The sequence below is a fragment of the Hippoglossus stenolepis genome, chromosome 6 (genome assembly GCF_022539355.2).
Source record: "Hippoglossus stenolepis isolate QCI-W04-F060 chromosome 6, HSTE1.2, whole genome shotgun sequence".
Lineage (NCBI taxonomy): Eukaryota > Metazoa > Chordata > Actinopteri > Pleuronectiformes > Pleuronectidae > Hippoglossus > Hippoglossus stenolepis.
In genome coordinates, this window is record NC_061488.1 from 19988665 (window position 1) to 20016079 (window position 27415).

A 27415-nucleotide genomic window follows, 5' to 3' on the forward strand; every position below is an offset into this window, starting at 1 on the left:
ATTTAAAATCCGGGTTGATTCCGGTTGGTTAAAATAATAACATAAACGTATTAATGATAAGGGAAATAAATACTAATAAAAAGTACTTAAAACATCCAGCCTCTGGGTTAGTGCTGAAAGTAATTCAGGAGTGGGGCTTTTATTGTGAAAGGTTGGTGTTGTTACTCTGAGGTAGTTTCTCGTTAGCTTGAAGCTGCAGCGCTCTGACAGCAGCAGTGATGTGTTTACTAGCAGAGGAGCAGCTGCACGTGTAGTCTCCTCTCTGTGCTGTGGAACATGGCGGACATCACTCCCGGCTCGGTAGCTTCCTCTCTGTGTGCCGGGCCGCCGCTGCCACCGCCGCCTCTAACAAGCAGCGGGCAGCGAGCGTAAACGTGCAACTTCCGCCTTTTTGACACCATCTCCCTCCTGCCTCCAACCCGCCGCCTCGTCCACTCACACACTTTGTTTCCGCTGCAGGCTGAAGCGCGCACACACACAAACACACAGGTAAGAGTGTGAATGTCGGAGTCACTGAGGCTGGAGCCAACCTCAGTGACTGTATTAAAAAAAACAGCTGTGACTGACACGGAGCCAGAGTTGTCGAGGCAGCACAGATTTGTGTGACTGGAGGTTTGTGTTGAAATCTGATCTCTGATCTGTTTCATCAGTCTCTCTGTCCCGCTGCTGAGTTTCTGTGCAGTTTGAGTGTATTTAAGGTCCAGTGTGTAAGATTTAGGTAATGATAGGTAGTGATGTTTTCACTAGTGTTTAATCATCTAAATTGTATGAATTGTTGTTTTCTTTACCCTGGAATGAACCATTTATATTTAAATACTTTATATTTACATCAGGAGCGGGTCCTCCCTATGGAGGTCGCCATGTTCTTTACAGTAGCCCAACCTGGACAAACTAAAAACCTTTTGAGTATTTATGACAACTGAAGGCTACAACAGGTTCTCTCTCATGTTTGGAGGGACATCACCACTAGATGTCACTAAATTTTACACACTGAACCCTTAAATACAGACAGCTGACAGTTTGGTTACTTACTGGCTTACCTACTGGCTTACTGTAACTACCTACTTACTTACCTACCTATCTATTTACTTACTGGCTTACCTCCTTACTTACCTACATCTAATCTTACCTATCTATATCCTTACTGGCTTACTTCCTTGCTTACCTACTTACTTACCTCCTTATCTTACTTACCTATCTACAGTATTTACTTCCTTCCCTACCTACTTACCTAGTATGAGGCTGGTACCTCCTGGTAGAGGCTAACCACACTGAACCTGTGGCTGGAGCAGACTTCACAGTGTTTGCATTCAAAGGAAACGTAACCTGTGTGAGCATTAGTGGAGGTTCTCCTTTGTCTCTGATCTCAGCCAAATCCTCAGTTTCTCTCTGCCACACTGCTGTGTTTCTATGCAGTTCATATGTGTTAATCAAAGTATTGTGGGTGCACAAAAGTATTTCTATAAAAGAACATGTCTGACAGGAGTAAATGTGAGTGGGCATATTGTATATCTAAGCAATCTAGTTGAAATCATAATCCACCATCAGCTGCCACCACGATCCATGATGCTGCTGGATCTGCAACAATATATAATACACAATGTGTGAAATACAACTTTAAAATGGAATGTCAATAACATAATCACACTTGACAGGCAGATCACTCTTATGTTCTGCTGCAACATCTACTTTACCTTTCACTGCTTAACTGGTATGATATCATTGTAAGATAACAGAGTAGCAATCCTTCACTTAATACTTTGTGGAACGAAACACTCCGTTTATCTCCAGTTTAACTCCTCAACACGCCGCAGGTGGCCGACAAACGTTTTCTGAGCTGTGTTTACAAGAATGTTTCCCCCTCAGCAAGAACACACTTTTTCCACTATGTTGTGATGACATAAGTGACACATAACTAACTTCCTGGAAAGCAAGTGATCCTCCATAATTCAGGTTATTCTGCTATTTAGAATGGGATGCAAAGCTTTCACGACAAATTTAGTGATTGTGCTGTGAATTTGTATTCTCTTAGCTGTGGAAGAAATTGCACAATATTTGTACAGCATCAATTCTTTTTCAAATAATTAAATCTCCAGCTTAAAAAAATTATTTAAAATATGCTTATAAGCTTTATTTCTCGCAGGTCAAAACAAGATTAGTCACTTCTTGAGTGACACAACAAGACCTTGTGTCATTCATTGTTGTCTCAGTTAAGGCTCTTATGATGACCTTTTTTGAGTCAGTTAACATATACATAAAGTAATGCAATACATTCCTCAGCAGAGCATGAAAGGTGGGGACATTGCTATAGTCACGATATGCCTTATCTCATCTTATCTTATTGTTAAAAAACAAATACAGTGTTAATCATTAAAACAAATTGTGACTGTGATTGTATGTGAAATATCAGACAAAACACATCATATTAACAGAACTGTAATAATTATAAACTGCTTTGCAAAGTTCCTGATTTTCACCCCTGTGTTTTCCTCTCACCTCACAGCAGATGTGTTTTATTATTTCCAGCTGCAGCAGAAGAGAACCAGTCCCTGAAGCACTCCCATCATCATCATCTCCTGCTGCACCAATCGGAAGATGGACTAACCTTTAAAAAAACCCACTTAATCAGCTCCTCATCTTATCACCCACCTGTAGGGCCCCTGAGGGCCCTCAGGTAGCACGCAGCAGGATGCCCTGCAGCAGGCAGTCTGCCAGGCATCCGCTGTGGCGCCTCCTGTCGCCGTTCCACACCCGGCAGGAGCGAGTGGTGCTGGCCCGCAGCGAGAGCCTGCCAGGGGAACATGTCCTGAAGATCACAGTCACAGAGACCACAGTTATCGAGGCTGAGTCTGGGGTGTGGAACTGGCGCTCGCTCACCTACCTGGGCCTCTGGTACTTCTTCAGCTTCTGCACCCTGTTCCTCAACAAATACATCCTGTCATTGTTGGAGGGGGAGCCCAGCATGCTGGGTAAGGACAAACTATATTTCTGCTACTTTTCATATTGATATTTACTAGAATTAATGCAGTATAATGAAACATGCTTATGCATGATGATCATAACTGAGGCATGCCACGAGTGTTCAGACTGACGAGGTTTGTAAAACAACATGCGGAGACGTGAAACCTGCTCGAGACAAATCGTCTGCACAACTGGTGCCTTCAGGGACACCTCAAAAACCAGACTTTCTGCCACATGCCAAACGTTTGCTCACTGTATTTACTCAGAATCTTACAGCCTTAAACAGTTTAACTTTTACGCTTAAATATAATATTACATTGTTTAAAATGGTGGATTTACTACCTCAATCATTTATGTGTCACTGCAGGATAATTATCACTGACTTTAATAAATGGCAATAAAAGGCTGAGTCTAAAAAACAGAGCTGCAGATACTTACTATAATTAGAATGAGCCTGTGAGCGTTGTCTTCGGGAAGAACAAGGTGATAGTGAATTAGTTTCAGTTGTTTGACAAGAAGCTTGTTTGACATTCACGTTGCAGGGGTTGGCTGCTGTAGCTCTACTGTGTCTCTCTCACGCTCCCCAGGTGCTGTTCAGATGGTGTCCACCACGGTCATTGGCTGCCTGAAGATGTATGTCCCCTGTTGCCTGTACCAGCACAAGTCCAGAACCGAGTACCCTCCCAACTTCATCATGATCATGTTATTTGTTGGACTCATAAGGTGAGCTCATCTTTCTACAAACTGCAGGATTACTTCAAAGACACATGTTTCTTATATTTATGCGTGTCTAAATAACCACTAGAAAGTATTTATGTATAAGAAAGTAGTGGAAACGTAATCATGGCTTTTTCAAATTCGCCGGTTCTTGGTCAGGTTCACCTCAGTGGTTCTGGGCCTGGTGAGCCTGAAGAATGTGGCAGTGTCGTTTGCAGAGACGGTGAAGAGCTCAGCGCCCATCTTCACTGTCATCATGTCCCGGCTGATCCTCGGGGAGTACACAGGTAGACACTGATGACGCATGATTTAGTGGTACACTAATCTGTGTATGTCTGTATGAGTTCAAGAAATCTGGTAATACCATCTGTCAAGGATGGTATCTGTTGATGTATTTTAACCAAGGTGTCATGTAAGTCCCAAAATAATGGAAAAATATCATTCCATCAAATTGATATCCCATATATAGCTTATATACACAAATTCAGATAAAACAAAATAACAATATTCATGAGAAAAGACATAAATGGAGAGGTTTATTAATGTTTAAAGTATTTCTATAAAAGAACATGTCTGACAGGAGTACATGTGAGTGGGCATATTGTATATCTAAGCAATCTAGTTGAAATCATAATCCACCATCAGCTGCCACCACGATCCATGATGCTGCTGGATCTGCAACAATATATAATACACAATGTGTGAAATACAACTTTAAAATGGAATGTCAATAACATAATCACACCTGACAGGCAGATCACTCTTATGTTCTACTGCAACATCTACTTTACCTTTCACTGCTTAACTGGTATGATATCATTGTAAGATAACAGAGTAGCAATCCTTCACTTAATACTTTGTGGAACGAAACACTCCGTTTATCTCCAGTTTAACTCCTCAACACGCCGCAGGTGGCCGACAAACGTTTTCTGAGCTGTGTTTACAAGAATGTTTCCCCCTCAGCAAGAACACACTTTTTCCACTATGTTGTGATGACATAAGTGACACATAACTAACTTCCTGGAAAGCAAGTGATCCTCCATAATTCAGGTTATTCTGCTATTTAGAATGGGATGCAAAGCTTTCACGACAAATTTAGTGATTGTGCTGTGAATTTGTATTCTCTTAGCTGTGGAAGAAATTGCACAATATTTGTACAGCATCAATTCTTTTTCAAATAATTAAATCTCCAGCTTAAAAAAATACAATCCAAGGCATACACTTTGGAGCCAGTTCTCTAACTGGAACAGACGCTTGAATACCACGTGTAATAATACGAGAAGCGCTCCGTGAAATGAGGTAATGAGTGATGTGGTATTTAAGAGTTCTCACCCTATTCATTGTGAATGCTGTTTGTTTTGCAAACTACAGGGCTGTGGGTGAACCTGTCCTTGTTCCCTGTCATGGCCGGCCTGGCCCTGTGCACAGCCACAGAGATCAGCTTCAACATGCTTGGGTTCTCCGCCGCGCTCTCCACCAACGTCATGGACTGGTACTGCTGATAACCACACAGCCACACCACAGCAGTTTGATAATTTATTTAACCGGTTCTATCTGATCTCAGTTTACAGAACGTGTTCTCCAAAAAGCTGCTCAGCGGAGACACATACAAGTTCAGGTAAAAGACTGTGATACTTTCCATTTATAAATGTATAATGACACCTTTCTGTAGAAATAGATACTCATTAATGTATTTTAGCCCTCCAGAGCTGCAGTTCTACACCAGTGCAGCAGCAGTCATCATGCTTATACCTGCCTGGGTGTTCCTCCTGGTAGGTGCACATGGAAATGTTGTGACAATTATTAATGCACTAAATTATTTGCAGGGCTAAACCAGTGTAATTACTGTGTTTTCAGGACCTTCCAGTGCTTGGGAAGACTGGGCGAAGCTTTATCTTCAGTCAAGACATTGTCCTGTTGCTGCTATTTGACGGCGGCCTGTTCCACCTGCAGAGCGTCACCGCCTATGCTCTCATGGGTCGGATTTCCCCTGTTACCTTCAGGTAGGAAACGTGTGCAAACCTGTGTAACCACTCCTTTGTACCAGCTACAGGTAATACTACACTACTGGCCCCTGTATTATGCCGAGTATGATCACTTTATCTCCAGTACAGCAGAGTTCAGGGTGAGGTTTTTTAGGTACCAACAAGCTGTGGCTGCAGATTTCTGCCATGCACAATGTACACCCTCAGCTTCTCTTTGTCTTAAAGGGGAACTGTGACGATTTTATACATCAAGTCTGTTTACAGGTCTTTTATTCATTAGCCTTTCAATGTGCCTAAATTGTTTTATTGTTGTTATTGTTTTCAGTGTTACTGGTCGTGGTAGAGATAATAATTATGACAGTATTTTTTTTCATGTTTTTAATTTCAATGTTGAAAGGGGGCATAAATAGAGAGACAGAGATAAAGAGATATTACAAATATCTTGAATTATTTGCAACTTGTTCATCAGAAATAAATGTCAATAAATTCACATGGAATTAACATAATAATTCTCCAGAGCTCGTCTGAGCATCATCACGTTTTTAAACAAGGCAATCCAATGATTAGCAACAAAAGCTACTACTCGAATAATTCTTATTCAGCAAGAATATCTGGAGGATGAAGTCTGGAGGATGTCTGCAGTATTGGGTCTGAACCTTCTCTGGAATTTGCCTTTTATACATGCAGAAGGAGATTCTTCTTGCAGAACGTAAGATATTATTTGCGCTGTGGAGATCACATGTTTCTCACATCGGCTCCTTTAGACATTCTGCAGAGTTTTTACCAGGGAACTGGCTGGAGACACTCGCATTTGTGTTCTCCCATACAGCCCCTTCGGAGAATCTCCGGAGTACAGTGCATGTCTGAAAGCAGCTTAAGCCTCAAAATGCGTTAGATAAGCAGCGTCTGGGGGCGTACGTCTTGATTAGCTTTTAGGAGGGGTCCACAGTACTGGAATTTGGAAGCTCCCGCTCTAATATGCAGTCAAACAGTATCTAAACATCTCTGGCTTCTTACCTAATGTGTGAGTTGCAGCCCCATAATTGAAGAACTGTACGCTTGCTCACTGACTTCAGAAGGAGGTAATTACTGTTAGATTAACTAGTTTAAAATGGGAGTGAAGGAAGCATCGAAACCATGTTTCCCATAACAGACGATGATCTTACTGAGACCAGGAACTGACTTGATTTGATCTTAACGACAATAGTAACAACGCTTATACTTTCTTCCTCCACCAGTGTTGCCAGTACTGTCAAGCACGCCCTCTCAGTGTGGCTGAGCATCATCGTGTTCAGTAACAAGATCACAATCGCCAACGCCGCTGGCACCGTCTTCGTGTTCATCGGGGTCTTCTTTTACAACAAGGCCAGACAGATCCAGAGACGGAGCTTACAGGCGATGGCTGCCGAGCAGAACCAGAAACCACTACTGGACGACCGGGACTTCCTCGCTGCTCAGTCTCACAAAGATTTCGGCACTTGAAAGACAGACATGCTGCTTGAGATGGGATCAAATTATGAACAATGATCTGTTTGCTCGCCTGTGGCTGTCCAGGCGGGATGACTGGATATTTACAAAAGAGAAGCAACAATATGCCACCTTTGCTAGGCATCAAGACGTGATTGATTCCATTGGGCTGAAAGTCCATGCAGCTAAAAGTTTCAGTGTGCAGCTTTTAGTGGCATCTAGCAGTTAAGTTGCATACTGCAAACAACTGCCCCCTACCCCTCCCCTCACTGGCTACTGTTGAAACATGGCGGTGCACACTGAACGTTGGAAATTTATTCTGTCAAAGACATTTTAACTGCTGTATAGTTCAGCTTTCCTGTTAAACTAGCTGCGCCTGTTCCCGGCAGTTTAAGCCACTGACTGTTCTTTTTATTTACCGTCACAGAAGATCCTATGCCGGTAACCGAAGTAATGCAATGAAAGATAAACCAACCTATTGTCAGTCAGTGAACCATCAAAATGATTTAGAATATTTTTTTAAGGTGCAATAGTTTCGTAAAATTGCTTTTAAGAAAAACCACTCAAGTTTTTTTATATTCAGTGTCAATGTCATGTCTTATTGCTTGAAGAAGACTTTGGTGTGTGGCTTGGTTCAGGTCACTGGTCTGACCATGTCAACACTAGTCCTGTAAAATGAGGAAGCTCAGGGTTCTCTGAAGATTTTCGTTTTACAATTCCAGTGCGAGCTGACTTTTGATCTCATCTGTGGTACAGCAGCTGCTGAATGTACAGTGTGCTATAGTGAATATCTAAGGAGCATCGAAGCTGTAAGATTTTACTGTTGTGACGGTGTAACCGACACTGTATCATACAATGTAATGTTTGAGATGTGAACAGGGCACAAGTGCCTGAGATGTGAGGCTGTTTGGAGGTTTGTTGAGCCAAAACTTAGCCTGGCTGACGGCAACTTTTTAAAAAGCCAAATGTGGAACAGCCTCATTCTGCATTCTAGAAATGCTTATCATCTTTTAGGAAATTTTATGTGCTTGTATTTTATTCTTATTTTTTTTCTTTGTAATCTAACTAACCCCCAGTTCATGCTGGGACGGCATCCCTGGCAACACTGATCAGTAAATTAATGAATGTGCTTACAAAAAAAACTCCCTGGTTTGGTTTTTGACCTTCCCTTTTACAGTTGTTTGCTCCTTGTGCAAAGAGAGATTAATAGCAACGTAACAAATGTGCTCATTCGTTTTACCTCCAGACAAAGTAAATCCTGTTGACTGATGTCACATTGTACCAATATCTCAGGTGATTGCTGTGTTATCATAAACAAATATAAAACTAAGTTGTAGGAAACCGGTTTTCTTAAAAAGCTTTATGGCCCCTTTTAATTTAATGTAAAACATATTTCTATGTGCTGCCTACTTTTAACGTTCAGGATTTCAGGATAAGAGCTGAAATTACATAATTAAAGTTCACATTCACCAGGTGTTACCAGCGCCTCCCTTTGTGTTCTTCTACAACACAGCTTTTTGGAGAACACGTTCTGTAAACTGAGATCAGATAGAACCGGTTAAATAAATTATCAAACTGCTGTGGCGTGGCTGTGTGGTTATCAGCAGTACCAGTCCATGACGTTGTGCCACTTTTATCATCTTGCCAAAAATAAACTGCAGGGTGCTAATAATCCAATCATGATAATGTTATTCTGAGATGGCAGCTTCAATCAAACAGCTTCTAGTCTGCTGCTCTGCTCATGTGTTCAGGCCTCTTTCAGTTTATCTTTTACTTGATTCGTTAGTGAGTGACAAAGTTCATCAGGTCTCTGATAGGACACATCTGTTGTAATCATTGTCACATACTTACATGTTTTGTCTTTTCAAATGCATTTTTATCAAGTGTTTTACGTTTGCTTTACTTTTTGTGCCTCAGCAAAACTTGTTCATTCTTTTCTGATTTGAACATTTTATGAATTTACATAATAAACACATTCATTCTACATGTTTCCTCATTGTCTGAGTGTTTCTCAGTAAAATGCTTATAAAATTATTTAATGCTGATACCATACAAACATCTTTGTACACTCATCTTCCATTATTTAGTCTTTGAAGTGCTGCCACAAGGGTCAAAGTCAGGTAGTTTGTGTGAGTATCATTACATGTCATTTGGCTGACACTTTTATCCAAGGGACCATTTAGAGGTTCAGTATCTTGCCCAGCATGCAGATGGGGAAGACTGAGGATTGAACCGCCGACCTTCTGGTTGCAGGACAACAACTCTAACCCTCAGCCACAGCCGCCTCATTAAAGGTTCACAGATGCTAAGCGTAGAAATGGACAACAGATTTGTCTCCCACTATCAATCACTATTAGAGCCAGAATCTGCGCAGTAGCAATTTGGGATGCCGGATATTTCGGTCTTGCCGATACAAGTGCTCGACCATTCGTGACACAATCATTCACTCTGTTTTTATAGCATCAAAGAATTAATTTAAACCAAACTTACCAGAAAAACACTTGAACAAACATCATCGTGATAAGAACTACCTACAATGACAGAAGCCATCTTTGAGAGAATGTATTTGTTGCGTACTTTGATATGTCACATCTTATATGGAGGTGGTGGAATTTCTGACATATAATGCAACCAGCCACCAGGAGGCGAGCTAAACACTTTGGCTTCACTTTTGAGGAGCTTTTTGGCACCAGGCAAATGGTGTAACCATGCTAATGTGAGTATTGGGAATTAATCAAAATCAAAAGTTAAGATTATAAACTAAAATTCTCTAAAGCTGTCGTTATGAGAAACCCTATTCACATTAAACTCAGTCATTTGAATCTTGATTGTCGCTGCTTTAAGTCAATGTCCTTGAACTAGATAGTTTTTTGAGCCACAAGCCATGGCCTTCATAAGCAGATGAGTTGGCTCAGTTGTCATGGAGATGTTTCAGTTGTCACTTTAATTTAGTTGAATCTCAACAATTTCGACTCCCCCCACCACCTGATCAGGGCTGAGGAGCCTCCTCCACTTATGATATTATTAAAGAGGACAAAGAGGTCTAACGACAGTTTAGTTTAATTTTAACAGCTAGCACCTAAACATTGTCCACTGTGTTCCAGACACCAGAGTCCGACTGGAAAGAAAATTTTTCAGTTTGCAGGACAAACAGTTTGTCACTGTTAGACATCTCGTCATCTCGCTGGTGGACAGAACATCTTCATCAGACTCTCGTAGCTTAGGAAGGTGACGGCGTTGACGGGAAAGGCCCTCAGGCTGTTCAGTAGTAGGCCTTTGAAAAGGACCCTGGCTCCCTCCTCTCTCACGCTCACTCTCAGGCAGTGAAGGACTCCGCTGTATACCCGTCCGCCGGCCCCTGACATCTGGAGTCGGGCTTTCACCACGTCCATGGGCGTGGCAAAGACCCAGGTCACCACTCCTGCCGTGCCACCGGCCATCAATATTGCAAACGTATCTGATGACAGAAAAGTTAAGGACTTAGTGTAAATCTAAAGTCATGTGTGAAATGTGAAACTTAACAGTAGAGATTAAATAACATTTGGGAGAGCTACTGAAAATCTTAACATTGTTCTGTAGTTGTTATATGTTGTTATATTTGGCTTATTTAAAATATCTTTGATGTCTTTTATGGAAGCACTTTTCTACCAAGAAACCCCAAAAGATGAAAGGTAGAGAAAAAAAAGAAAAGTACAAAAGGAAGACATTTTAAAATGATGAGATTTATTTCTTCAAAACTACAACACTTATATCAAAAGTATAATATATTTTTTACTCAATTTGACAGATAGTCATTCACTTAGTCTTTTAGTATCTCATCATTTTATTTGAGGGTATTCTTTGTTTTGATGATTTCTAACTTTTTTTCCTGACAGTAATGGGCCACCGTACCTCACAGACTACCCTGGTGACAAGTTCAATGACAGAGCACTCACATGCACGCGCTGCTTTAACACTTAACAGTGGGTAGGTCGCCTGCCTGAACCTTGGTGCTGGTGCGAACGTCATGGCGACAACAACCAATCACACTTTTATGCTCAGGACAGATAACATAGACAGCTTTGGTGATAATGTGCCACGCTGGCTGTCTATGCAATGCTGAAAGCAAGGTCCACAACCAGATAAACACACTCCAGGTTCATCAGCTCCTCCTCCTCTCTCCAGGCTCATTCTGACATTTGCTGTCAGGCAGAATCTCTATTTGTATTGCATACACAACACAAGCAAACGCAAGCAAACAAAGCAAAGCAGTAAAACCACAAACTTATGTGTGTTAGTGCTCCATTAGGTTTAGTGCTGTTGAGTCGATCTCTCTGGAGCTGACCTGATTCTTTGCCGCTCTCTGTCAGAGCCATTCGAGTGACTTCATAGGGCAAAAAGTAGAGTCCGTAGCAAGGTACATCCCTCAGGGCGAGGGCCAGCCCTCCTCTGAACAGACCTCTGGGTCCTTCCTCCTTCAGGATGACGGAAACACAGTGAATGGGTCCACGGTATCGGTGAGCAGATGTTTGACCCTGCAGACGCACCTTCACCAGGTCGATAGGTGCACAAACAAACACCTGAAACAAGACATTATTAAAAGGGTCAGTCCACCTAAATTAAAAGCAATGAGGATTTGTTTTTATTTTAGACAGTATTTTTGCTTGAGCTTACATAGGCTCAGCTTGTGCTCAAACTGTGCACTTGCAGATTTCCTGTGCTCCAGCGTGTTGTTTTGGACAAACCCAAAATGTTTCCACCCTTTATCCCACCCTGTTCTTTTGTTTGACAGTGGAATTTGATCCGCATGGCTGCAATTGAGTCCCACATGCTTGCTCCTTGTAGGTCAGACAGGTTTTCACCATCTGAATAAAACTGTCCAGTGTGGTTGGTGAGAGTGAACTTACTGTATGATAGGGCTGTGACTGTAACTACATTACAACGGTTATTTGATCCCTACCTATGACTTGATACTGTCAGCGAGTGTCCTGTAATAAAAGTTAATTGAATTTTTTTATCCTCCGATAATAGTAGCTTTGTCTACTTGGTGACTCTGTCACTAATGTCTATGGCTCATTTTATCTCAAAGCATGTGATCTCAGAAAATGTTTCTCTGCTACAATGATTACACCAAAACCTATTTTTGTTGCTGCTATTTTACAAGGAGTTAACTTATGAAGAGGAGACATCTATCGTGCAATCCCCCCATTCATGAAACACATCATCTTCAGTAACAACAGGCTCAGGTGCTTCTTTTCTCTTTGCTGAAGAGCTCTCTCTGTTCCTTTGTGAACATTTCCAGTCAGCTCTTGGTACAGAGGAGCCTCTTGGAAGCCTCCTGGTGGTCGGATAAGATACTGACTGACATCAGACAGTATTCCTGATCCACTGAGGATGATTCCTAATGAGTTCAATGACCTGCTAAACTTTCCTCCGGCACCAGCTAGGCAGGATTCATTTTTTAATTAGGATTAATTACCTTGGTCCCTGTTAATGAATGTACAAGACTAAAGGTTGGGTTTATTATTGACAATGGTATGGTGTTCATGCTTATCTCTGGATCAGTCCTGTTGATGTTTATGAGTCCCTGACCGTCGCCTTCCAAATTAGTTACACATTTAACTTTGACTAACACTTGTGTCAATGACGAGGAATTTTTGAACTATTGTTTCAGCCTGAACATGAGAACCAGGGTAAATTACCACTTGAAAACAATAACTATCAACCTTAAATTGTATTTATTTATATAACCCTTTTTATAGTCTTGATGACCACTGAAAGTGCTTCACAGTACAGTTATCAAACCACCAGCCTTCTGGTTAGTGGATGGCCCACACTTTAACAGCTGCCCACTTAAAGGGATAGTTCACCCAAAAATTTTAATTCACTCATTATCTACTCACCACTATGCCGATGGAGGGGTGGCTCAAGTGTTTGAGGACACAAAACAGTTTCAATGCATAAACGCGGCTCCAGAGGAGGACAGCAGAGGACACTTAGGCTCAAAACATGGTGTAAATAATGCTGTTTCAAGAATAATATGAATGTCGGGGTTTACGGACACTTGGATGACACCACACAAGCAGTATGGAGGCATTTAATGTTTTTTTCTTTTCTTTTACTTTTCATTTACTTCACTTGTATTGGATTTGGCGCTGCGTTGCAAGCTTTTCCCCCCTGAAACTCCTAAAGTGTTTCGTGGACTCAAACACTTGACCGACCCCTCCATCGGCACAGTGGTGTGTAGATAATGAGTGAAGTTTCATTTTTGGGTGAACTATCCCTTTAACATAGTTGATCGCTACACTTGTGGTTTTCATGAGCCTTTTGCCTCTCCTCAGCACCTGCTGCACAACACTTCACATTCTCAACCCTGTTCTGACCATAGACTTTATATAAAGATGGACGATGTGCCAGCTCCTTAAAAGTGAAGCCAAAGCATCTCAATCACCCTCTGGAGATAAACGAGAGTAGATTTTTCAGATAGGTTTGGTTTGTACAGATGAGACTGACTTGCGATTGGTGGAGTGTCGCTACTACTACGCAGATATTTGAGCTTCATTTCTTGATAGTGGGAGGAAGTGTAGTGCATCTTTATGTACAGTCTCTGATTCTGACCAACACTTCTTCTATGGGTTGTATTGAACACTAGGACCTCAAGGGGTCAGATTAAATCTTATTTACCCACAACCCCTTCACCTACTCTTTAGCAGCTGTGGAACACACACATGCTAAATGAAACTAGAAGTAATTTGCTGCTGCCTCTATGAATGGAGAATTTTCACAATCTGGGAATGGTCAGTTCTATAATACTGTGGAGCCCTACAGTCGTCATGCCAGTAATATCTGCAGCCATTGTCCTTCCAGGTGCTTTGGATGAAAGCAGCCAGCGAACATCATGTGTTCTTACCTGCATCAGACCTGAGAAGCAGCCAGCAGTGAAGATGTGTGCAGCCGAGGCCGGTTTGCTACGGTCACCGCGCTGAGACTGAGTAAGGTAATCTAAGGCGTTAGAGTAAGAGCCAAAAACAATGGAGTTGATGATGCCGGTGGTCAGCACCGGAAATGCCATGCCCTTGAAGAAACCATGGAGCTGATGTAAAAAACAAATGAATATAGTAAGTGAGCATCAATATGTGGAGGCTGGTGCTATTTAGGCGGTGATATGTTGTGAAACAGTTGAAAAGTGTGTGGCCTTTACCCCTTCATGAGAGTATGTTTTAGCCACACAGTGAAGTATCCCTTTATACATGGACTGGGCCTGCAGACGCACCTACAAATAAAACATAATGTGTCAGAAAAAAAGCTGGTTTTATGCAATTCATCATGTTTATGAATTAAAGTGTGTTATCCAACCTTCACAGTGTCTAATGGATGTCCAAGTGCCAGTCCCAGTGCACCTACAATACAATAATCAGCAAGCAAATGTTATTTCTGCACATGTATACAACTATAATACTATTATACAAATAGTACTGTATTTAATCGATTTCGTTGTACCTGAAATGCTCCCAGCTATGAACTCCACAAAAGGCATGACTTCCACAACTTCACAACCTGCAGAGAAAACCAGTGTGATTGACCAGGGGTAAAGATAATCCCTGAGGAGAGTGCTTTACAGCTGCTATAACGCAAACTGTCAGTTGTGTCACAACCAAGAGCGGTTAATATATGACTGACCATAATGGGGCCGAGGCTGCCGTAAACATCAACTGTTGTACATAAATCTGGGGGCCCCTTGGTGGGGCCCGCTTCAAGTGAATCGGTCGACGTGTTAAATATACTGTTTTTATATAGACCTTTTCCAGTCTTATCAACCACTCAAACACAGTACAAGTCGCATTAACCCATTCACGCACACATTCTTTGCAGTGCTTTTTAAAAATGACACACCACACAGCCTTAAGCTGTTCAGAATCTTGCTCAAGGACACTTGGACTGACTGGAGGTACCGGGGATTGAACCACCAACAGCCTTTCATGTGTTGTCTGTTATAATCTTTTGTCACCTTTATTTTAAAAAAGGTTTATCAAACTACTAAATTGCTACATGACATGACACTTTTTTTTAAATAAAACAAAAACACGTCATTGATTTAAAAATACATGGAAAAAACATGAAATGTGGGCTTTTGGTGTGGAACATTTAAATGTTCCTAATAATATATGTTTATGCTCTACATATATTCATTTTCACAAAAGTTAGTAAATGAGTCTCTTCCTTCTGTGCCACATTTGCCAGCTGCACCTATGGATACGAGTAAGGTTTATGTTTATGTCAAATTAAGGCCCAGTGTGAAGGCATAAATAATCCTGCTAAACTGTCACACAACACTCCATACTTCTGATAATCCTACTAGGCCCCATCATATGACTTGTGGCATTTCATTTTCACAGGATTTTCAAAAAATGTTTCCAGACTTGTCTCCAGTTGTGTTTTATCAATGGCTTGAAACAGACATTTCATGTGTCACAACACTATGTTATCATCAGGTGTATTAAAGCATTAAGCTACATGCAAACAAAGATTTATTATCTTAGTCAAATTGGTTTGCCTGTTGTATAAGTCACCTTATTGTTTGAACCACGTCCTCATCAATGTAAACATAGTGGCTGTAGAATTGTACAGGACCCACATACCCTTGATTTAAAGTTGTATTAAAGCCATATGGATGGATGGATGGATGGATGGATGGATGGATGGATGGATGGCCACCATGAGAAACATACTTTAGTATTTTATAAAAGATTCTCCCGACTACGGTTAAGACAGCCTCCCCCGAAACACACGGCCAAACTAGCCTCCCATTCCGCGGTGCGCAATTTCTCAAAACATAACGTTAAGGGCGAGCATGTTAAGAGTGATTTCAAAATAAAAGGGGACCTTCCCTAAATGGGACGTGACACTTGTACAGTCTGTGAATGAAGGAAGGTAATGTTAAGATATAAAATAAATCAACTAATTGATAATTGATACTGTGTAATTAATAAGTAAAATATTACAATGAAGAAAAAATCTGAATTTAAGCAACAAAACAAAAGATGGTCATTGAGAAACTTCCTGTTTCCACAGACTTATTTCATACTGCCTCTAAATTCAGATTGATATCAAAAATAAAATACCGGTTTCCACAGACATATTTCACTTCATAATGACATTTCACCACCTCAGAGTCTCACTCGGACAATATCAGGACAATCTGATGTACAATTTCAAAGTAAAAAGAAAAACCTAGGAAACATCACATTTTCACAGTTTCTTTCCCGGGTGAGTCTGATTTAATGCTGAGGTGGGACTCACATGATTTTCACTGATCTTACTCGAGCTGCTTTGACTCTTGCTTCGTTATCCAGATCTTCTTCAAACCTGTCCTGTAAATCGTTTTGAGCTGTCATCAACACACGAGTAGAAATGAGTTTGGGGTTTTAAACACAGGGCATTGTTCTGCTGCTGAATATAATATGAGATAAAGCATGGTGTAAAGCATGGTTGCATTGTACGAAGAAACAAATTGAAGTATTGTAAGATTAAATGTAAAATAAAGTTAGTGATGTGAACAAAGTTAGGAAAAAAAAGGTTTGTTAAATTAATTAAATACAAAACCTTTGCTCCAAAATGAATACAAAAATGAATAAATAGATACTTACAATAGGGGCTCCTTGTCTGACATTAATTTTTACCTAAAGGAAAAGGGAAAAAGACGACATTAATGTAATGGTTTGTTCTCCTTTCTTACGCAAATTAGACATCTGCAGAATCATGGAATAGCACGTCATCACGAGTGGACGGCGAACTGCTTGTAAACAACGAGTGACGACACAGAGATGCGCGACGTCGCGGCGGTATCTTAACAACGGCGAGCGGCGTCACCTCCGGTGTTCCGGTTTAACTGGGGATCTTGGCAACTGGTGATTTGCTGCCTATACCAGATGTTGTCGGTTAGTTGCAGACTCGGTCGCAGATTCGTCATTTTCACAAAGCGCCTGTGTGTGAAGTGCGGTGATCTACTGAAGGTGTCTTTGAAATAAGCATCAAACAAAAAAACCATCACGAGTTAATGTAATGTGTCAACATCACGTTGAGACAACGATATAAATCATATGGGTAAAAGAATAAATAGTGTAAAAATCTTGAACGTGATTCGAAACGATGAGCCGATGCAGTATTAGCTTCAGGCCTATGGCAAGCCATTTGAGCATTTATTCCATATCCTTGATATCAAATGTCAGTCCCCTCCACTAGTTCGGTCTTTGTCAGCACTAGTTGGACATTTGGTCGCACTAGTTCAGCATCTTACTGTACTAGTTGAACAAAAAATCTTACTAGTCACTCTTTTTCAGCAACTAGTGGCACTAGCTCTTGCTGGAGAGCCAATAGGAAGCTTCAATTTATGCCCCTCATTAGCATGTAATGCAACAAGTGCCACTAGTAAGCTAGTAGGCATTTTCGCTGTCACTAGCTTACTAGTAAACCCTTTTAGCCTCACTAGTTCAACTAGTAAAGTCAAAAGACACTTCAACTAGTAAACTAGTGCACATTTTGACCCCACTAGCAAACTAGTAAACATTTTGCACCTCACTAGTTTGCTAGTAAGGTCAAAATAGGCGTTTACTAGTAAACTAGTGGGTATTTCGACCCCACTAGTTAACTAGTACACATTTTGAGCCTTACTAGTTTACTAGTAAGGTCAAAATAGGCTTTTACTAGTAAACTAGTGGGTATTTTTGCCTGCACTAGCTTACTAGTGTGCATTTTGGCTCCCACTAGTTCAACTAGTGCAGAAAATTGTAGGCCACTAGTTTACTAGTGAGCTGAATCCATGTTTGACTAGCTTACATGTCAGAGCTTTTGCAGCTCACTAGTTAGCTAGTAACACTTTCAGCATTACTAGTTCGGTCCAGAGGGCCACTAGTGCGGCAATAAGCCAACTAGTAGGGACTTTGGTGCTACTAGTGCGGCGCACAGTGTTACTAGTACAGTTTCTGCTGTAACAAGTTGAACAAAAGTGCCACTAGTTGCTGAAAAAGAGTGACTAGTAAGATTTTTTGTTCAACTAGTACAGTAAGATGCTGAACTAGTGCGACCAAATGTCCAACTAGTGCTGACAAAGACCGAACTAGTGGAGGGGACTGACATTTGATATCAAGGATATGGAATAAATGCTCAAACGGCTTGCTATAGCTGAGACGTCCGGTGCACTTTACCTAAATTAAGCGTGTTTTACTCTGTCAGCTGTATAACACCAGATGTTAGGAAACGCCCATGTTATCTGGTGATAGTCCGAACACAGAATAAACACTGCAGACTTAATAACAGGCTTCACAAACTGATGACCATCGTTCACAGGGAGTTATGAAGAATACACACGCGTGGCCAGCTCCACGCAAAGTGATTTTGTGTGACGCTGGTGATCATTACAATGCACACACACCAAACACGTGTCATATGAAAACATCCCTCACATCAACGAGGTGGAAGCCTGTGCGGTGTTTTTGTGAGTAAAGTTGGTGAACGTGCTTTTATTGGATGTGTTGAGCTTCATGTGTCCTCCTGTCGCTGCTGGATAAAGTCAGCAGACTTGATTTTAAAAGGAAATTCCCACAGCTACTAAAGTAGACACTTTTATTTTGAAGAGGGGGATCGCCACTTTCTGTGTTACGGGTCTTTTGTTTCTTTCTTCTTGTTGAGTTTTCAGCATTATGTTTTGTCATAGTTCTATATATAAGTATGTTGAACACTATGTTAAGTGGTGCTCTCTTTGCCCTGGATTCCCTTGGGAAGGCGATGAGCGCAGCATCCTCATGACAGACACTGTTTTGTTTCCACAACTGCAGATGCTGGCGGTCAGTGTGGATAAAAGAGTCTGAAGGTTCCAGTTATCTGTGGGTTAAAACTTGACTTGCACTGGGTTGGTTGTTTACATTGAGACAGAAACTCAGTAGGAACTTCCAATTAAATCAGACTCTGATCTGATCTGTGATATCCCTGCCCACACAGTAATACTGTTTCTAAACTACATGTGAAGTCTATGAATCAACAAAAGAAAAAGTGCAATCCCAAACTTCTGTGTAAGTGTTTCTGTGCACCAAGGCACATCCCTGTATTTATGGTGCGTTGTCATCGGGCCTCTTGAGCACTGCGCTGTATTTCATCGGAGCGCTGTTGTCTTGTAGCTGCACCTCCACCAGAGTGAAGAGTGAAATGATCTGCTCCACTGGAGGTTTCTCTAAGTCGTCTGGTGTCCAGATCAGGGTCAGCTCAGATTTCTTTCCCACCTTACGATGGTGAAATGAGGCCAGGCCCGCAACAGCCTTGCAGTAGATGCGTTTCTGTACTCCGTAGCGGAGAACCAGCACATCAAACGACTGATCCAACACCCTCATCACCATGGCCTCAGAGTCCAGGGGGCCACACTCCTTTAAAAAAACTCCAAAGAAGAGCCCCGAGCTGAGCTCCTGGACTCGCTTTGATGCCGTCCTCTTGTCATTACAGTGCGATGCCTGTTTTCCCACTTCCTCTGTTGACAGCCCTAAGTGAGGCCCACACTTCAGGGAAGCAGCCAGCAGCCGGTGCACAATGATGTCAGCATAGCGCCTGATGGGTGAGGTGAAGTGTGTGTAGAAAGGAACGTTGAGGGCGTAGTGCTTAAATAGCGGCTCGTCCTTCACTACGCCTGTGCAGAAGTACAACGCCATCTGCATGGGTCTGGTGCACATGTGGGTGAGGACTTCTTTTCTGGCACTGGAGTACTCATCATCACCAAGAGTAGTATTGAGGCTCCTATGCAATGCTCCTGCAGACGACAGGTCAAGGTCGATGCCCAACTGGTCACACAGCTCCTGCAGCTCATCCACCATCTTGGCATTTGGTGGAGGGTGGCGCCTGAGCAGGGCCAGCTCAGGAAATTTGCGGTAGATGTGGTGGGCGGTGGCAATGTTCGCCAGCAGCATGAACTCTTCCACCAACTTGTTGCTGTCTCTGTACTGATAAACATAGCAGCCCTGAGGCATCATGGTCTCTCTATCCAGGGTGAAAGAAAGTTTCATCTGGTCTAGCCTGAGGGATCCGCCTGAGAAGCGTTGAGCTCGGAGGTTCTTGGCAATAGAGTGCAGGTTGAGCACAGCCTGGTGGATCTCATCGATGGGGTGCACAGGGTCCACAGGTGGCAGCTCCCCAGCGGAGAACAATTTCTCAGGGGCCTCGATCATGCTCTGAGCATGGTCATAACTCAATTTCACACAGGAGCGCATCACTGAGCGGCCAAACCACTCACTCAGGATCTTCCCCTCGGGTGTAATTTTCCAAATGACAGAGAAAGTAAGTCTGTCGGTGAGAGGGTTGAGACTGCACAGCTCCTCACAGAGCAACGGAGGTAACATGGGGATCACCTTCTGAACAAGGTACACACTAGTTGCTCTTTGGCTGGCAATGGCATCCAGAGCATTGCCCTCCTCCACAAAATAGCTCACGTCAGCAATGTGAACTCCCATCTCAAAGTTTCCATCTGGGAGTTGTTTACAGGAAAGAGCATCATCCAAATCTCTGGCAGTGGAAGGGTCGATTGTGAAGATACACTCGTTCCTCAGGTCTCTCCTCTTCGTCATCTCCTCAGGTGGGATGGTCCAGGGCAGGTTCTTGGGCAGGCAGTCCAACACGCTATCTGAGAACTCAGAAGAATCCACATCATACTCCGTCAGGATGCCCTCTGTCTCTGGTTCGATTTCTCCAGCTTGACCCAGAGTCTTAGCCAGTCGTCCTTCTGCAAAGTTGCTGTCGGCTGACCAGTTGGTGATGCGACAGATGAACAACGTGTTAATGTAGTCACCCGAGCGGGAACTAAAGTCGGCAGGGCAGTCAACCAGGGGAACGTTAATGCGAGGCACCCGGTGGTCCACGGGGGCAAACATGACAAAGGGCTTGTCTGGTCGGAACTTGATGAAGCCTGTCGCTGCTCTGGAGTGTTTCTTCTCAACAATGTAGACCACATTAGCAGTCTTTTGGAGTATTTCCCCGTTGGACCAAGGGGTTGACGGATCTGTGTCAGTGAGGGTGATATTCTGAACCTTGCTTAAGAGTTCATCCTGGTCCCTACAGCAATTGCCCACAGTAGCATCAGGCCTGGGGGTGTGCTCTTTCTTCTTCTGGGGTGTTTTCACCAGATGTTTTCTCTGCGTCTCTGACTCACTGGCGCCCTCACAGTCAGTATCTGACCTCACAACCTTCCACTGCTCTCGAGGCAGGACTTGTATCACCACAACATCTCCGTTCAGCGCTCTGTTGCGAGCTACAATCCCATCCAGAAATATATCCCGCATGTCATTAGGAGATGGGATGTAAGCATCCTGGTACTTCTTAGGGTTGATTCTTAGTTGTCCTTGAATAAGCTCTCCTCTCTTCAGGCCATGGGAAACGTCCTCAGCTGTCATGTAAGAGTCAAACACTTGTTTCTTGGATCCTTTTCCTCTCTTTTTGCTTTTGTCTGCCGGAGAATTGGTAGTTGAAGCTTGAATTTGCTGCGTTTTCTTGTCTTTACCATAAGGAGACTTGGGCCTTGACATTTGAGTAATAGTTCCAGGCACTTCTGGGCTCTTCTCTTCTTCTGCATGCTGGGGCAGATTCTTTTTCTTCATCTTCTCTTGTTCCTGTCCACTTGTGCCGGCTTTCTTTGGGGACTGGGGACGTCCATCAAAGTTGGGCTCTTTAGAGGCCAAGGAGTCCTTATTTTTCTTCTGCTGCTTCTGTTTGTAGGAATCATTAAGTGTGACGGAGCTGAACTCCTCTCTAGACTCAATATCTCCGTCTTGGCTGGTGGGGGTGTCCCTCCTCTGTCTCCGTCGCTGCCTGTCAGTGAAGTCTTGCTGCCTTTCACAGTCCTGCGGCGCAGTGCGACTGCTCAGCCTCTCCATGTGCAGAGCCAGTGAACTTTCCTCTCCTTTACCCTTCAAAGATGAGGGGGAGAAGTCACTTGAATCAGATAAATCATTAAGCAATTGGTCCCTTTTGTGCTGTGTTATGTTCAGCCTGTCACTCTAGGCTTTGACCAGCGTGCTTGGCAAATTTCCTTCCCTTTGAAATGACAAGTCCTTTGCATTGGTCCAGATACAAATTGAACTTGCTGCTGCGGTGTTGCACGTGTACTGTTAGCATGCTTGGTGAACATTGTGTTTGTTAGCTGGAAGCTAAGTAACTCTATGCATATTGTACAGGCTATGAGCACGCAGCATCCTCATGTCAGACACTTTTGTTCTATATGTCTTGTTGTATTATTTTCACTTTTACACACATGGGTCCAAAATGACCCATACAGTTTGTATTCACTACAGAACACCTACCATTCATTTCACACAGCTGCTTTTGCACATCTGATGCATGTAAGTCTTATTTTACAATCCATTACTAGTGAGAATAACAAATATGTACAATACTAACTAGCTGTTAGCTAGCTGGCTTCTTTTCTGGCTAGCTAACCAAAGCTAGATCAACAAAATAAAATTAAAAATATAACAGTATATACTTAATAGACAGATTGATATGCATTTGAAAATATGCTTTTGATTTTCTTTATCCAGAGAGTTAGTATGGCTGGTCGCAATCATTTCAGACTTATGGTTGGTAAGTTGCTTACGGTTGACATGTTCATAAAGATGCCATATGAAGACCAGGATGAGGAAAATGAGGAGGCAATTCTTGGTCTTGATTCTGAGTCTGAAATCTCTGAAGCTGAGGACCTAGACTTTGTTCCACAGGATCAAGCTGGAGTTGTGGGTGTGTCTTGGAATCCAGCTCTCCTAAATGGAGATGGCTCCTTTGATGATATAGAAGACTCATCTTCATTGGCTCCTTCGATGATGTAGAAGATGAGTCTTCTATGTCATCAAAGGAGCCTTCTCCTAAATGAAGAAGGATGAATAAGCGATAAATTAATATAGCAAAGAAACACCCAGCCGCATGAAATAACACAGGAAATGAATATGGGTCATTTTTTTAACCCATGTTGTGAACGATGGTCATCAGTTTGTGAAGCCTGTTGTTAAGTCTGCAGCGTTTATTCTGTGTTCGGACTATCATCAGATAGCATGGGCGTTTCCTTAAACAACATCTGGTGTTACACAGCTGACAGAGTAAAACACGGTTCATTCTGATGAAGCGCACCGAACTTCCAGCGGCTCGGTGGCGTAATGACATCGTCATCAGGCCTGAAGCTAATACTGCTTTGCCATGTCGTTCTGAATCCCGTTCAAGTTTTTTGTACTATATAAATTTTTTTACCCATATGATTTATATCGTTGTCTCAACGTGATGTTGATACGGACACATTACATTAACTCGTGATGGGGTTTTTTTTGTTTGATGTTTATTTCAACGGCACCTTCAGTAGACCACCGCACTTCACACACAAGCGCTTTTTAAAATGACGAATCTGCGATCGTGTCTGCAACCGACCGACAACATCTGGAATAAAGACAACAAATCACCAGTTACCAAGATCCCCAGCTAAACTGGAACACCGGTCGTGAACTATATTATACTTTCATTCTCTTTTAAATCCGCCTCAGTGTTTCCATAGCATCTTTGTTTAAACTCCACAGTTCAGCGCTGCTCTCCCTCGGGCTGACGTCGTCCAGTCGGACATCGAACAAACAAAAACAGAAGATGAAGGCTTGACAGGCTGCTAACGATAGCCTGCTGGGGAAATTAGCTTGTATTTGTTTCATTCGACCGTTTGAGAGGAAGACAACATGACAACTCTAACAAGACAGGATCTCAACTTTGGACAAGGTAAGCGTGAAGTGGTCAAATGTACTCCTCTGGCAATGCCTCGATACGATACACCTCCTCGTTCACCAACACGTGAGGGTCTTAGCATGAAACTAATCAGTGCTGTATTTCTATAAAGTTTCACCTACATGCTGTCGACCCCCCTTTTCTTGTCATTATAAGTAAACACTCTAGAGCTGATTAGTTGTTCTGAGTCTGTCAATACGAGAGCAGGGACACTGAATGAGATAGTTCATGTCCCCATGGATTGGTCTCGTTCCAGTGGTCGCTGACATCCTGTGTGAGTTCCTGGAGGTCGCTATTCACCTCATCCTGTACGTCCGAGAAGTTTATCCCTCTGGCATATTTCAGAAGAGAAAGAAATACAACGTGCCTGTGCAGGTACAGATACTTTTAGGTGTGATTATTACATGCTCACATATTGTTGGAAGTCGCATTTAGTTCTATCTTGTGTCTTTGGTGTGTTTCTTTGTAGATGTCATGTCACCCGGAGCTGAATCAGTATATCCAAGACACGCTGCACTGCGTAAAGCCGCTGATTGAAAAGGTAAGACACGACCCGAAGCAGACCGGTTCATATTTGGTAACGTGTGTTTCCCCTCTGTTTAACATCTTCCACTTTCCTCCCAGAACGATGCAGAGAAGGTGGTGGTGGTCATCATGGACAAAGAGCATCATCCAGTTGAGAGATTTGTGTTTGAGATCTCCCAACCTACACTGCTGTCCATCAGGTTTTTACTTTTATTCATGTGTTTATTCAGAAATTAATATAGATCTCTATCCTTATATATTGCTGAAACATCGACATGCTTGTTTTGTGATCGGGGGCCTTAACTCTCCTTTTGCTTTGCAGCTCTGACACTTTACTTTCACATGTGGAGCAGCTGCTGAGGGCATTCATCCTGAAGATCAGTGTGTGTGACGCTGTTTTAAATAATAACCCGCCAGGTAAAAGCATTATTCATTTAGAAATACACTGCAAATGCACATTCTTATATATTTATAAAAGATTTTGTTTAACTGACGACATATTTGATTCTTTTATGCTAACAACTAATCCAATTCAGTTCATAACTTAAAGGTTGTGTTTGTAAAATACTTTTTATTTTATTCATTGACATCCTCTCCACATGAAATCATTCACTGGTGCACCTGTTTATCAGTAACCAAGCAACCTGCTGCCTGTGCTCTCACTGCATACGAGTCCTCAGCGAGGGAGACATACTCCTCTGTATGTCTTAGCAAAGGAGACAGGATTTGGGTGTAACTTGAGAGGAAGTGTAAGCCTGCGAGGTTTAGTTCAGGGTATAATAATCTCCTGAGTCAAGAACATGACTCTATCCAGCTCTTTATAAGCAGTAGGCTCACTAAAATTACAGAAGGTGCCTTTGAGCAAATGAAAAGTTGAGCAACTGGAGAGAAGAATTCTTAGGAGATAATTAAGATTGTGGTCGCAAAGCCTCTGTGAGAGATTATATGACATGTAAATAATATCCATAAGGGAATAGATACAAATCATAGATTTAATAATGTGATTTATTTTTTTGTCACAGGGTGTTCATTTACAGTACTAGTACACACCAGAGATGCTGCCACACGCAACATGGAGAAGGTTCAAGTCATCAAGGTGAGTTTTTTAAAACCACTGCATCAACACAGATTAAAACATGATGCAGCGTGTTTATTTCTTGGTAGAATTCTAAACAAATCAAATTATATGTAAACACAGAATAATCACATGTATTTGCTGTTTCATGTTTGTGCATTTCCCCCCCTCAGGATTTCCCGTGGATAGTTGCTGATGAACAAGAAGTCCACATGCAGGAGCCGAGACTCATCCCACTGAAGACCATGACATCTGACATAGTAAAAGTGAGCAAACATCTTTCTCATCAGTTCAAAGGAAAAAAACAGCATCTTGTCTTCCAGAAATGCACCGAACTCAGAGATCCTTCAGAAAATGCTATATGTGTGAGTGCAAATGTCCGTGTTAGAGCTTTCGGACTTTCCGTGGACTTTCTCCAGCCAGCCCCGTGATGAAAACTCTTCAGAATGTCCAAAGGAGCTGATGTGAGGAAACAGCAGTAGATCCTCCGCAGGATTCACTGCGAGCAAGTGGGTGTGTTGATGTCGTTCTAACATGCCACGAAAGCAAAAAAATAACAAAACCCAAAAGAATACAAATATCTCAGGATAAAAAAGCAATGTCATACACGTAGAAGATAGCGACGCAGATGTGAAGAGAGCCTCTGGTGATAAAGCCAGACGCCGGATGTCAATGTGCTGCAAACAAAAACATGATCTCTGCAGTGGAGTTTTTACATTGCGTTTTGCCTCCTGTCTGCCGCACCGCCCCTCACCCTCCAGAGATGTCTGTGTTGTTGAGGTCATATCTGACCAGAGAACCTCCTTCTCCATTGTACACGTGTGAACGTGGAAAAGTACCGACTCATTTCTGGACATCCTCTGGAGGTCATGTCTGAAAACGGCTACAGACACTCAAGTGGAGTTTTAATTATCTTGCTCAGATTAACAGTTTGACCTCAAATTCTGTGATTTATGTTTTGTTGAATTGTTTTCAAATGCTCCCACACTTACGGATATCTGTTTGTTCTTTTTCTTTCACAGATGCAGCTCTACGTGGAGGAGAGAGCCCAGAAAACATAGGTCCACACTCTGTAGAAACTCAGATAGTGCTGCAGAAGCCTCTCTGTGACAACACTGAATCATGAGCTAAGTACATAATGCAGCCTATCAGAGCTGCAACAGCTTGAAAGAAAGACGAGGATGTGTTGAACACATGGGATTCTTAAGAGTGGGATATTCCTGTGGGAATGTGTTTGTGAAGTGTGTAAAGCTGCAGTTTGGGTTGGTGCTGTTTCATTTGTCTGTGATTGAGGAACATACCATACACGTATCGATGGATGTGCTTCTGTTCTTGTTGTCATGTATTGTGCGTTTTAATGTTTTGACTGCAGATCTTTAAAGTGACGTGATCATCAAGATTGAAATGTAGTTGCACCATGACAACAACCTTCCAGAGGACATTGAATCCTTGGGGAGAACATCAGTCTCACTTTAAATCCCACTTGTATCAGATTAACCCCGGGTTCAGCAGTGTTTTAAATGTAAAAATATCCACTACTCATTGTTCTTTGTAGGCATTTTCTTTTGCAAATGCTCACTGAGAAGAAGTAGCCTTGTCACATCCTCTAGGAGGTCAGAGGTCAAGTCATCTCAGTCCTTGAAGGATGGTTTCATATTGAGCCACAGCAGTTCTCTGCATGTTGTCTACAGTGGCATCATGCATGCTGTGCTAAAACTGCAGGATGAAAGTTTATTGTGGGCTTCATTAGAACGAAAGGATCTCTGTGTGGTTTCACTTGTACATTTGTACCCATTTGTAATGTTCCGTTCCATTTTTACATGACTATTGCAGAGTTGTGTTTTGCATTTCATTTTTACCACTGATACCATTGTTGATTAATGCAAAATGTAAAATATTATTAAATTGTAATTCAATCTTT

The 27415-nt window shown here is 42.2% G+C and overlaps 4 protein-coding genes across 6 annotated transcripts; 2 read left to right on the plus strand and 2 right to left on the minus strand.

Annotated features, from left to right (window-relative positions):
- The first annotated feature begins 180 nt into the window (after positions 1-180).
- LOC118111077 (solute carrier family 35 member E2A) lies at positions 181-9111 on the plus strand. Its single transcript, XM_035159397.2, has 9 exons — positions 181-489; positions 2527-2969; positions 3549-3684; positions 3838-3965; positions 5050-5170; positions 5243-5296; positions 5378-5450; positions 5536-5681; positions 6902-9111. Exons 2-9 carry the CDS (start codon positions 2690-2692, stop codon positions 7143-7145), a joined length of 1182 nt encoding a protein of 393 aa, XP_035015288.1. The 5' UTR covers positions 181-489; positions 2527-2689; the 3' UTR covers positions 7146-9111.
- Positions 9112-10055: 944 nt separating this feature from the next.
- On the minus strand, positions 10056-16927 carry LOC118111078 (solute carrier family 25 member 45). Of its 3 annotated transcripts, none has more exons than XM_035159399.2 (7): positions 16757-16927; positions 14610-14666; positions 14466-14509; positions 14311-14382; positions 14020-14202; positions 11455-11689; positions 10056-10587 (listed from the first exon to the last, which is right to left on the minus strand). In XM_035159399.2, exons 2-7 carry the CDS (start codon positions 14644-14646, stop codon positions 10307-10309), a joined length of 852 nt encoding a protein of 283 aa, XP_035015290.1. In that variant the 5' UTR covers positions 14647-14666; positions 16757-16927; the 3' UTR covers positions 10056-10306. The 3 variants fall into 3 exon arrangements, with proteins under 3 accessions (XP_035015290.1, XP_035015289.1, XP_035015291.1); XM_035159398.1 differs by having other exon boundaries at positions 16846-16886; XM_035159400.1 differs by lacking the exon at positions 16757-16927 and adding an exon at positions 16410-16454.
- Positions 16928-19123: 2196 nt separating this feature from the next.
- Positions 19124-22256, minus strand: LOC118110653 (DIS3-like exonuclease 2). Its single transcript, XM_035158592.2, is given in 2 exon segments — positions 19124-22199; positions 22201-22256. Coding segments are annotated over 2 exon segments (3042 nt in total). The 3' UTR covers positions 19124-19213.
- Positions 22257-22666: 410 nt separating this feature from the next.
- On the plus strand, positions 22667-27415 carry mad2l2 (mitotic arrest deficient 2 like 2). The gene is made up of 8 exons (XM_035159040.2): positions 22667-23888; positions 24151-24269; positions 24364-24435; positions 24519-24619; positions 24742-24836; positions 25442-25515; positions 25668-25760; positions 26517-27415. Exons 1-8 carry the CDS (start codon positions 23849-23851, stop codon positions 26553-26555), a joined length of 633 nt encoding a protein of 210 aa, XP_035014931.1. The 5' UTR covers positions 22667-23848; the 3' UTR covers positions 26556-27415.